This window comes from Lutjanus erythropterus, chromosome 22 (genome assembly GCF_056507025.1).
Source record: "Lutjanus erythropterus isolate fLutEry1 chromosome 22, fLutEry1.hap2, whole genome shotgun sequence".
In the NCBI taxonomy this organism is placed as follows: Eukaryota; Metazoa; Chordata; class Actinopteri; order Lutjaniformes; family Lutjanidae; genus Lutjanus; species Lutjanus erythropterus.
This window is the reverse complement of record NC_139338.1, coordinates 16,997,767-17,011,242: the sequence shown is the minus strand read 5'-3', so window position 1 is coordinate 17,011,242 and position 13,476 is coordinate 16,997,767. Positions and strand designations below refer to the sequence as shown.

Sequence of the window (13,476 nt, the reverse complement as noted above, 5' to 3'; positions counted from 1 at the left end):
TAATGATTATTTTCTTTATCGATTAATCTTCACATTATTTTCACAATTAATTGATTGATGATTTACTCTTTTAAATGTCAAAAAAATGCTTACAATTTTTCCCAGAGCCCCAACTGACGTCGTCAAATTGCTTCTTTTGTCCAACCAACAGTTCAAAACTCAAAGACTCTTCATTTACCATCATAAATGACTAATAAAAGGGGCAAATCCTTACATTTAAGAAGCTGGGAACAGCAAATGTTTGACAGTTTCACCTGAAAAATGACTGAAATTATTAATCAATTATCATAATAGTTGGGAATTAATTTTCTTTCAATCAACTAATCAATTAAATGACAAATTGTTGCACCTCTTCTTTCTGATACATATATCAATTAAATGATTGTTCAGTGTAAAATCTCAAAAATAGATAATATAATAATTCAAGACATTCAAGTAATTAAAACACATCAAAACTTTTTTTTAAACAGATTTCTGTTTCCTCAAATTACACATAATATATCAAATACAAATGCAAAACTAACTCACAAATATGAATGCAGACTGGAAGCAACAAAAAACCCTCACAAAACACCTGAGTTTAAAAAGGCAGGAAGAACATGAGAAAGACAAAGTCAGACAGCAGGACAGGTTAAAGATGAGTCAAATAAAAGGTAAGTAACTTACCTAGAAACTATTGAGACAAGTAGACTAGAGACCTGTTTGACTGACAGACGTCTTGGCAATAGTTTTGGCTGACTGACAGACAGAAAGACTGACCGACTGTTTATCCCAACCTGTTTGTGCCAGCAAATGACCACCTCCTTCTGCTCTTTTCCTCCAGTCCTGTTGTCCCTTCCTCCTTTCTTTCTTTTTACTCTCTTGGCCTGTTTCATTCCTGCAGCCCCCCAGTTCGCCATTACATAACCACCCCCCCCCATCTCTCTCTTCCTCTCTCTCTCTCTCTCTCTCTCCCCCAGACACACATACACACACACACACGCAAACACACACGTTGAGAGATTCCAGGGCCAAACAAAGTTAGGACTGATGGAGGCAGTAATGGTATTAAGTCTGACAGAAGAAGGAAGGATGAAGAGGGAGGGAGAGAGAGAGCACCATTTCAGTTTAACAAGGCTGATTGGAGGTGAGGAATGTTCCACAAGGTACGTCAACAACATTGTATGTCAAGGTATAATAAGATAGATTATATCCCTGTAACCTCTCCTGCCTTACAGTCTTTCAAAATACAAAGGGCCTCAAACCCTGTATTAAGTATATCAAAATTTACATCCTATGGTACTGAGCAAATTTGCCAGAGGTTTTATTTCCAACATACTTTTGACCCCTAAAAAATAGCGATGTCTACTTGTGAGTTCAAAACAGCCAGTATCTCATAAGAATCTTTGAAACAATTCAAAGAATTATAATTTTAAAAAGCACATTTAATTGCATTATTTTCCTGCTGTCCTATCCTGCTAATTGTTTCACTACTAAATGCACAATATGCAAGTTCTGCCACTAGGGGTCTCACATTAAAACGATTACAAAAAATGCAGTTTGATGACATCATGAGCGTTAGAACATGGGAGTTACCTTCATTGTTAAATATGAAAATCTATCCGACATGAGTCAGGCTGAAATCATGCTCCGTGATGAGATAATGTATTAAATCAAGTTATCAAGTTATTCAAGTTATGTTTAGTCACGTTTGCAGACTCTTTCCTCAATCTCTGACATACTGTGACTAAATTATGGATGTGAAAAATAGTTTTACAGATTTTTTTTTTTTTGCCATAATCCTGTTGACAAACAGATGGCACCTAAAACATAACATCCTTGGCAGAAGTAATATGCTGATGGGGGAAAGGCAGTAGCATAATTTTTGTTTTATGCAACAGTTAAGCTCACATTTACTGTTTTATTTTCTAAAGTTAAAGTTTGAACGCATCAGGGGTGAACTGAGGTTTCTAACTTTGTGAGTCTTGACAAAGTTAGAAACGGAGGGTAGAAAGCTGTGATGATGGATTAGGCAGTGAAATGAAAGGAAGCAGGTGACTCGGGCACCCTGGGGTTGTCACAAGGTTGTGTGTGTATGTGTGTCGCGTGTGATTATAACAAATACAGACAACTGAAGCTGGTTGTCTGACTACATGTTTTGCTGGTGAATAAAACAACCTGAGAGGCATAAAGCCCTCTCACTTTCAGTGAAGTAGATTACAGCTATTAACCCCAAAAAATACACACAAACAAGAGCTGTGAACCCAAAGACTGAGCTCACAATGATAATCAAACGTGGTCTGATCAAATGTGAGGATTGAAATGGGGATGAAGTGAAATGATAGGGGGCCAGACCGACATATGGATTGAACTATAACGTCTGAATTTATTCTGCACATGAAGCTTCTTAAATTAAATCGACAGACTCAGAGACAGAAAGATGACAGAAGACAGACAGACAGAGGACTGGTTCTTCTCTCTCACAGTGGTGGTTGGAGGCAGGGAGGCAATCTTAATCCAAATCCCTTCAATTTGAATTTGCCTGTCAGATAGTACAGATGGCGACTGAAAGCATTTTATCAATTCCATTACTGAGCTGAAAATTTTAAGTGAAACTGAATATATGTTAAAGGGATATTTCAGATCATTTCATGTGAGTTTATATGAGGTACTTATCAATAGTCAGTTTATTATCTACAGTTGATCAGCATGCGCCCTGTTTGGAGGAGCAGAGAGCGGCACAGAAGTTCAGCAATGAACCGCTGTGGACAGGGTCAGCAACAAAAACACATTTTAGCCACTTTAAAAAAAATCAAAATAAGTTTAAATGTACACTACATTTAGAATATTATTTATTTTCTGATATATGTCAAATATTGCTCTCTCCAAACCTATGAAACTCCAAAGGTGAAATCAATAATTCTACCTCACAGAAAACAGGAGTTGCTGGTCTACTGCTGCCTCGATTTGTTAGTTAGTTAGTGTTACTGTGTGATTTTAGTGAATCCGAACTTAACTTTTAAATCACTAAAGCCACACAATAACACAAACAAACTAACCATTTGAGGCAGCTGTAGACCAACAACTACCATGTTCTTTGAAGTAAAATGACAGGCGAAAATGGTTGGGCGAAAGAGCAATATTTGGCTTATATATTGGCAGATTCCCATCAGAAAAAGGCTGTCTGATAGTAAAGTAAAGCAGTGACAATATTCTAAATATCAGAAGCACTTAAACTGACAATGTTTTGCTGCTGACCTTGGCCAAAGCAATATATTGCTTAGCTTCTTACACAGTACTTCTGCTGCTTCTCCAGACTCCATCTACTGTTGCTTATATCTGACTACTGATAGGTACCTCATACAAACCCACTTCAAATATTCCGAACTATCCCTTTAAGGCATATAAGATATAAATAATGTAAGAACACAAGGTGGAAAGGTAGCATTTGTTAATCACAAGTGCTCTTGCAGCCTTTGTCTGATTATAATTATCTAAAACAGGGGAACACATCAGTTTTTATTTTACTACACACATTAAAAAACCTCTCAATGCTGCCAGTGTGTGTCTAAAATTACCATTAAATTTTAATGTCAGCACTTATTTTAGCTGAGGGGGATGTTGCTCTCTTCCATAAGCTATAAACAGCACTGCATTTCTGTCATAATGCCAACCAAATATTTAGGGATAATGGTGGTAATCCTCCTTTAGTTTGAAATGAATGGTTTTGCAACAATTGAATTTAACTAAGTAAGAAGGTAAAAATGTGTCCATGTGTTTGTCCAAAGCTTCAGCAACATAAAAAGTTAAACTGAATTGTAATAAAAGATGTGATAAGACAAACAGATGCAGACAGAACAGAGCGATAATGGAGGGACTAGAGGAGAATCGAGGGGGAAAAAAAGAGTGAGAGAGATTTCTAGTAAATTCCACTGGTCCATTAACCATCACTGTCAGTCGGCACAAAACCGAACTCAGTCCCGTGAGGAAAGGAGGGAGACAGCTTTTCATCTGCATCTGTGTGTGTGTGAGTGTGTGTGTGTGTGTGTTGGCTTGATGACCTCAGCAGCACTCAACTTAAAACAGCCTCTGATTGCATCTGTTATCCTCTCCATCTGTGTTTTTTTCAGTGTTTCCAGCCAACTGTCATCTAAATTTTAGCAAATGTTGGACATGCGACAAAAACTACAAGTGAATTAGGGACACTGAAAGGTCCACTGTGTAAGATTTTAATATATTTATAGGCAGAATATGGCAGAAATGTAATACAACAATAATAACAATTCATACATACTGCATGTTTTCATTAGTGTATAATCACCTGAACATAAGAATAGTTGTGTTTTCCATACCATGGAAAGAGGTGTTCATATCTATAGAGGGAGTGGGTCCACCATGTTTCTACAGTAGCTCAGAAAGGACAAACACTAGTTCTCGATGGACAAGTGAAACTAGGTGTTCGCAATCTGCAACCTCACCACTAGATGCCACTAAATCCCACACGCTGGTCTTTTAAATCAGATGTTTTTTTCTGGATCTTGAGGACTTAAACAAATAATGAGAGGCTGGAAAAAATTGGAAGCTCCGGAGGTAAACAAGTGTCTGGAAACAGTTGAGGACATGTACAGTATAGTATATAGTAAAAACAAAACTTTGATTCAAAACTAAAAAATCTAGTGAAAATATACTGAAGGCAGTTGCCTTCAAATCATGAGTCTCTCAATTTCTTTTTCTTTTTTACAGTGTAGCTCGGTGTCTATAATGAAAACCTAACCTGTCTTTTCCCTTTTTTTCTAAATTTCAATTATTTGCATAACATGGTGGTATATGAAGGTTAGGGTTAGCACGTAACATGTAGAAAAATAAGGTTACTTCTGATACAGTTTCTCAGAGCTCATGTTGTCTTTATTTTCCTTATTTAAAGCCATGTAAAGAAATGTAATTTCACTTTTTGTTTTTACCTCAGACTTTTTTCTCTCTCTGCTTTGCTTTCAAGTTTCTCTCAAAAGCTGTGGAGTTAAAGTGTCTTGCTCGAGGCCAACACAACATTCTTTGAAGTAACACTTGTTTTGCCCTGATATGAGTGGTATTGCTCTCTAGTGGTGGAGAAAAAAATGCAGCCAAACAATATCTACCCACAGTGCTACAGTTTTCCTTTTTTTTTTTTTTTTTTTACTTTTACAACACAGGGCAAGAGCAAGAGGTGAGGAAGGAGGGAGAATAAGTGAGCGCACTAATCAGTGCGAAAACACAGTCATATGACTGGATCTCCTGCAGCTCATGCCAAACTTATTAATATAGTCAGTAAACAAGTATGGGGGGGGGATGGCAGAGAGAGCCGGATGGAGGAGGAGGATGGAAATTAGAGACTGTTAGATACAACACATGAATGTCACTCCACAGTCAACTATCATTCACAGCTCAGGCATTCAAAAGTCTTTTTTTTTTCTGCCACACTCATACAGTCAGGAGATGCAGACTTACACTCGTAACCCGCCTGTAGATCTGGGCAGCATTCTGACATTCAGAGTAGGGGTACTCTGAGGTAGCCATCTCCAGCATACACATCCCAAAGGCATATACGTCTACAGATTCATCATACTTCTCCTCGTACATCTCTGGAGCCATGAACTCTGGGGTTCCTGGTGAAAAAAGAAATGAACTATTACATTGTGCTGCGATTCAGATCTCTCATTTATCATATAAACCCTTTCCACTCCTCCCCTCCCTAACATACACTCATTTTTGTCATTTTTAGGAGGGATAGGAGATCTTTAGGGGAAGACAGCAGGTTAACAGTATACGTCATATGGAAGGGGCATCCATCATCTGAAAGCTGGGAACCTGACGATTAATGTAAGATGCAGCCCCAGTCATAAATCTGTAATAGACACTGTGTTTTCTTTAGCTGCCTATTCAAATGCCTTTAATTGATAAACAGCTGAAGTGAGGACAGGGGAGGTTGAGAGAGAGTGGGGGGATGACATGCAGCAGGTGTTGCACGTGAGAGTCAAACCCAGGGCCGTTGCTGAGGAATCACAGGCCCCTGCTCTACCAAGTGAGCGACCAGAACACCAGCGTGTTTCTAGAGATGGGTGACGGGGGTTACTGTATGATACTGTAATGCCAGTAATTAGAGTAGATACTAGAAATGGTAACTTGATGCTATTATTAAATTGTTACTAATAACACCTACTTCATGTCATCCCTGCATAAGTCAGTGCCCCACCTGGGCCATCCCAGAAAAAAAAAAGTCTGGACAGGCCCCTGCAGAATGCCCCACTGGAGCACAATTGAACCTTCCACCTTAACAATTGCATTTTACAGCAATTGAATAGCGAGCACTTCGGTTCTGTGAATTATTCAGAAACCCTGTTATTGTCAATATACATTATGTAAGCCATCCATCCCCTGAAAGCCCTCGGTCTCTTTTGTGATTGTGAAGTTTCATGAGGCAGTGATTATCCTTAAAGGAACTTAAAGTCATTTTGCAATGAGGTCACGTTTCAGAAAATCATCTTACTACAAGGAAACGGCTAATATGGGGACTAACATCATCAAACATGAATTCAATTGGGCTCATTGAATCTACAGTCTCATTTTTCCCATCGTAACCAATTTATGCAATTCCAATACTGTTACATGACCACAGTAGGCAGAAATTTCACATTTATACAGCATGCACAAAACTGCATGGTATTTCCATAAAGTGGGCATTTCTGCAGTCATGGAAAACCATTTTCATTCAGATATCTTGAGGTGAGAGCTCAAGGGGCCCCTTTACAGTGTTATTTAGCCCCCTTCCCGATAAGACAGCATGACATGGCTTGTTGAGCCCGCTACAGTCTCTGAAAGAGGGTAATGTTGGCTGGAGACTTGGATGTCCCTGCAGAATTGAAGAGGTTTAAGGTTATACACTGGTACCTGTGGTGTAATACTGCACATCACTGTCTCAGAAGCAACTGACGCATTAGCTGTTCAGAGTATTTTGTGACTGCATGAATGATATTTGTGTACTTACTCAGTCTTTTTTGCATTTCTCACAAACAGTATTTCACTACTGATCAGATTTTATGAGGTTTAAAGAAAAGTTATAGCTAAAAAAGTAATTTGCTCAGCCAGTTAAGTAACAAACACTGAAATGATTACTGTGACCAGGTGATTTAAATCTTAAAAAAAATCTCTAAACTCAGCTGGAACCACATACCACCCTTGTGTGTCTCTATGCACATTCATGCATGTGAGTGTTTGTGGATTTCTGCAAGTGTCCAAATACTTGAGGTCGACCTAATTGCTACAAAGCAGATGTGAGATTTACAAACCATATCATTCCCGCCTGAAGTGCATGAGAATATGAGCATTCATGTATGTGTGTGAGAAAATGTGAGAATACCAGAATACCTGTGGTGAACTATACAACCAGACTACTGCCAAGTTATTATATGGAGCACAGCAGACACCCCACTTAAATCCCTGTGTATTAAATGTGTATTACATGCTGGGTGTGTGTTTGGGGTGTATCTTTGCTATGTGTGTGTGTGCGGCCAAAACATCCCCAGACAGCTTAATCGTAGCTTACTAGCAGACCAGCTACATTTCACTTTTCAAATACCTGCGGTTTTCTTTTACAACCAGACATTTTAGAAGCAGTAAAATGAATCTACAGTAGGCGTGGGTAGTGATGCAGAATGTGTCTGTGTTTGTGTCTTTGCTTATATAAGACAGCAAGTGTGGACATGCATGCGTAAAGTGGTTACTCACATAAATTATGTCAGTGGTTTCACTTCACAAATCTAATCTGATGTCCAACTTTTTAACTACAGACAGGTATGCGAGCATGCAAGAGATAAGGAGCTGAGGCAAGATATTTGATGTTCAAGCTGACTATTTTCATTGTTCCTTGTAAATACACTCATTCTGAATTTGATGCCTGCAGCATGTTCCAAAAAACTTGTGACAGGTATGTTTACATCACCTTTTCTTTTAACAGTGAGCTTTTGGGAACTAAGGATACTAATTGCTGAAGTGTTGATATAAGGTTTTTTCAGGTGCTCAACAGTCTGAGGTCTCTGTTGTTGAATTTTGTAAATTTTTAATATGAAGGCACACTGTTGTAAGACATGCAGAATGTGTTTTGCTGAAAGAGGCAGAGCCGTGCCTGAAAAAGATGTTGTCTGGATGCCATCATACGTTCCTCCCAAAACCTGTATGTACCTTTCAGCATTAATGGTGTTTTAACAGTTGTGCACGTGACTCATGCCATGAGTACTAACACACCCCCACGCCATCACAGACACTGGCTTTTGAACTTTGCACTCGTAATCATTCGTCCTACCTATGACACTCTTGGCGAAGGAGGCCCTCTTCAGTGTGGCTAAACCCAGGTCCCCTATCTTCACAGAGCCTGTGGGCCCCGTGATGAAGATGTTGTCGCATTTCAGGTCCCTGTGAATGATAGGCGGGGCTCTGGTGTGCAGAAAGTGAAGGCCTTTGAGGATCTGTCTGCACCATGAACGCAGAACCTTGATTTTCATCACCTTGAAACGCTTCAGGTAGCTGCAGGACAAAGAGATCACATATAAAGAGAGCATGTCACTCAACAAAGCAGGATAGTATGTACAAAAATACACAAGAGAGCAGGAGGTTCGACCACACAGCAGCTTTTCAACAGCCATGTATCCAGTTCAAGTGGCCTTTGTCTTGTCACAATAACAGCCAACTAGTCTCCTCTTTGAAAGTCACCCTTTAAAAAAACAATGCTGCCCTACTATTTCATATCTCATATGCAGCACCATTTTATTGGGGTTGAGGGGCACTCAGATGACTCTTTGAACTCTTCTGAATATATTCCACAGGAATATTATTGCAGGACATTGAAAAGTATCCACCAGGGAATTAATTATTCCAAAGCAAGGCATGGAGAGGCAGACGATAGCCGGATAAGAGTGACAGAAACATGGATAATGCTTCAATTAAAGATGAAAGCTTACACAGCCAAAGTGGATTAACGTCAGACAATTCCAGCTTAAAGAGATGCATCATAAATACTCACACAAACATGTATGTGTGCACAAAAACACACACTGACAGACATTCTGGTGTCAGCATGTTAGAGAATGACAGTTGCAAAGTCAAAGAACAGCCAGTACTCATGAGCTCTGTCTTTATTAAGTACAACTGAGAACAGCTTTTAGCTGAATGTTTGCTGGTAATTAAAGCTTTTTATGTAAATATACAAAACAGACAGTAATATCACTTTTGGTTACAAGATATTTAGTCACTTTTACTCCACATTAAGTAAAAAATTCCTATTGTGACCTTGGGTAAATGTCAATTTTTTTGTAACTTCAAATGAAACAAAAGTATCCATGCTAATGCACAATATCTTTTTAGTGTGGGAGTTGTCAATTGTGGAGCCTGACCAATACTGATTTTTGGGGCCAGTGCTGATACCAATAATAAAGCTGACAAATAAAAACAATCTGTATTATTTTCTGTTTAAAAAATATCGGAGAACATACAACTATATGCAGGTATCCATATAGCTGTGATGTGCCAATATATCGGACAGGCTCTAGTCCTTTGTCTTCAGTTATAGAGTCTGGAACCTTTCCCAGCATGCACTGGGTGGAAACCCCTTGACAGGCCACCAGTCCATCACAGAGCTAACACAGATCCACACCTGTGGGTGTACTTGAGCCCAAAGTCCACCTGGTTCATAAGTCTTTGGAATGTGGGAAGAAACGGGAGGAAACCCCACAGGATGACGGGGAGATCAAGACAGGAATTTTACTGTTTTATTTCAAGAAGCTGCCCAACAGTATTTCCACATTTGAAATGCTGTGGCGCAGTTTCATTCTCTTTCAGTCAAATAATGTTTATTTTTATTGATTAAATTACAGGCATTATTCGATGAAAAGGCTCCTGTCAAAATGTCTCCTCAGGAGCTTTGAGAACTCATTCAAAATTCATGTGACCGTCAATCTCAGTTAGCTAAGTTAAAATCAATGCTTGAATTCTACCCAAAGCGTTTCTCATTTTCTATCATCAGCTGAGGACTTTTCTGTCCGTCTCTCCTCAGCTCTTCAGCGAAATTTAAGAATAGCGCAAAGAACAGACGGGAGAAGCAGAGCGTACTCTCTAGTTATCCTCTGATCATCCAGACCGTTCCACAAACGCTCATCTTTTTGATTTTTTTAATTCTGCAACTTTCACTGTGTCACAGCAGGTAGAATAATCTGATTTGAGCTATTTTTTGTTATTTGTTTAGCACTTGAGTTCCTAGAGCTGAAAATGATCTAATTCTTGATTCTTTCACAGCATTTAATTCAATGTCCAAGCTAAAATTAAATCTTCCCAGGGCCCTGGTGAATAACTGGCAGCTGACTGAACAGCACAGTGACCCTGCAGAGAATGTTGTAGCCCTGCTGGCCCGGACAGCTAACCTGCTGCAGAGCACCATCAATGAATCCGGCTCCAGCATCACTGGCAGCTCCACTTACACACAGATCCTTGCTGTTGACAGCTGCTCTAACAACGCAGCAACTACAAATCTGTCTTTGCTGAGAAGGAGCCGTTCAGCCAAATCTGGACTAAGCATCACAGACCAGTCTGCGCCAAGCCAGATCCGGACCGCTGTTAGAAGCTCCAGTGTTTAGTTGTGACAGTGTGTCTTTACCAGAGCAGACTGCACTCATTCTCTAGTGGTCAAAAGAGAGTACATTTAATCAAGTACTGTTCTCAAGTACCATTCTAAGTGAATGAACAACAGCATTAACTTCATTCAAAATCACAGTCAGTCAAGTCCATAGCAACAGGAAATGTATGACCACACTTGGGTTGCAACTAAGCTTTAAGATTCAATTCACTACCACATTAGACAAAGAAAACCAGCAAATGAGAAAGTGGAACTACTGAATGTATGCTGTTTGCGGTTTCATATAGGAACTACTTTCTTTAAACCATACAGAGAAAGTTGTTCCTACATGAAACTATTCACCACAAGGTCTGTGGATTATCTGAGCAACTGGGTTATGATTTCTGGAAAGAGACATTGTTGTTGAGTTCTTCAAATGTAATTTTTGGCGCTTTGACCACCACAAGCCAAGTGCCATATAGTGCCATGATATCTACGGCACAGATATATCCAAATTCAGCAATTCGCCCGTATAACAATCTACATAAATAACACTAGAGGGAAGAGGAATTTTAAGAGGATTTTTGGGGTAAACTGTTCCTTTAATGACACAAAATGCAAGTTCTGCCACTGGGGGTCTCTCTCACATTTAAACAATAACAAAAAATGCAGTTTGATGTCACTGTGAAATAGTGTGGGATCACAGGTATTATCTTCACTGTTAAACAGCCACCATAGCTGATAGAAATCTGACATGACTCAGGCAGAAATCATGTTCACAAACAAGGTCATGTATCAAAGTCTTACTTGTATTACATATAGCCTTATTCACCTACTGCATTCCTCACTCTCTGATGAACCTGACGTATCCTGTGTTTCCCCAAAGTTCTAGCAACCAGCTAGATGATATTAGTACACACCACACCAGAGCTGTGGATTGTGGCTTTCAAACCAAGTCCATCTGGAGTTTTTCATCCAAACTTCAGGGCTGAAAATATGCTGTTGTCAGGTAAAACTTACGACCTAACCTTAAAAAACAGCCTCAATAGGTTGTTCATTGTAACATATACTGTAATTGCACAATGCAATACACACACCTAGAGGCGTTGTCCTACTATATCACTTTGATGTAGCAGTGCCCTTGCAGTGTCGATACTAGAGCTAGAAGTTTGTTCTCCTATAGTTTAGTTCTGAAGAAGAAGATAATGAATTGTGAGAAAACTGATACAACAATTAAATATTTCTATGACATAAACTGTCCTGTGCCTCTCCTGACTTAAAAATGACAATTGTTCCTCTTATAGAAAAAGAGCCCAAGAGCACATATGTCTTTAGAAGTTACACAGAGAAATTTATTAGACCATAATATTAGGGTGGATTCACATATTTTCATAGGGAGTATTCCTATATGGCTGGGAACACATTAACAGGCTGACATGAAAATATCTTTTTGAACATAACTGAAAATGCATAACTTAAGTGTTAAAACTAAAACCTTTCAAAGCCTCTCCCTCTCCCTCACATCCACCTCCATCCCAGCACACACAAAACACCTCTCACTTTTATTTCTCACACATCTCTTCTCCTCTTCCTCCCTCTGTATCTTCCTTCCCTTTACCTACCCACCCTCCTCTTCCTCGCCTGCCTGTCTCCTCCGCTTTTTGTCTCTCTCTTTCTGAAGTCAGAGCAGTGCTGACAGAAAAGTTAAACCCTATGGCATGTGATGCAGGGGTGACACTGCACAAAGCACCTCTCACTCAACCAATCTCTCCTTTCAACACACCTACATACACAAATAGATAAACATGCAGATATATACAGTATATACAGTGTGTGAACAGTATACAGATATATGCACAAGCAGATAAGCATTCATACACAGTCACACATACCTCTGGGCCTCTTTGTCTCACTCTTAAACACACACACACCCATGGACACACACACACACACACACACACACACACACACACACACACACACACACACACAACCATGGACACACATAGATAAGGGGCCTCTAATACCCTGAACCCTGTTCTGGTCAGTGTTTCCATCCACACCATCTCCCTCCTTCCCTATCAGCCCTCCCCTCTCATCATCTCTCTTTCTTTTTCCACCACCTCCTGAAACCCTTCTCCTTTCTGAGTCTTCATCTGGCTGACAGCCACATCCCTGTGCAGCCTTGATCCTGGTCATATATGTACATGAATGGATTAAACACACTTAAAAGCATATGCTTGTAAGAGGAGTTTATTCGCTGCATATATTCCTGCATATATTAAGCTAAATGAGCTAAATGGTAGAGGTACTTTTGCTAATAAAAATGAAGAAAAACTAACTTAAATAATTTTAAGTCGATCACATGGTTGATTAATCAAGAATCTCTTCTGCTCTAACTGACTTTCTGTCATACAGAGCTAAAAGAGTCATTTGATTAGTTGACAGACAGACAATTACTCATTTAAATGATTTTTTCAGATAAAAATACCAGAAAATGACTGGTAATTTTTGCTAGTTTTCTTAGTCTTTTATAGTAGTACATTAAATAAATTTGGGTGTTGGACCTTAGGTTGGGGATAAACAGACAAATGAAGATGTTATCTTTGGATCTTATCGTCCAAACAATTCAATCATCAGATTAATCAACAATGAAAATAACATTTGCAGCCATTGTTATATATACTTAATGTACGTATAGCATAACAAGAGGTTCATGGTAACATATAATTCTATTTTTTATCTATAGTCCAGTAAACTTAGTATACATTACATTTTTTTCTAATAATGGAAGATACAAGTAATATAGGTACAGGAACAAACCCCCACCCAGAATCACGACTCCCATGATCCCATCCCAT

The 13,476-nt window shown here is 39.1% G+C and overlaps 1 protein-coding gene across 1 annotated transcript in view; it reads right to left on the bottom strand.

The window, feature by feature from the left end:
• wnk1b (WNK lysine deficient protein kinase 1b) overlaps positions 1 to 13,476 on the bottom strand; it is a 115,045-nt gene that overhangs the window by 43,860 nt on the left and 57,709 nt on the right. Inside the window, exons 4-5 of the mRNA XM_084711285.1 lie at positions 8,315 to 8,535; positions 5,464 to 5,621 (exon numbers count right to left, since the gene is read on the bottom strand). Coding sequence (XP_084567411.1) covers positions 5,464 to 5,621; positions 8,315 to 8,535 — 379 coding nt within the window. The remainder of the gene's footprint in view (positions 1 to 5,463; positions 5,622 to 8,314; positions 8,536 to 13,476) is intronic.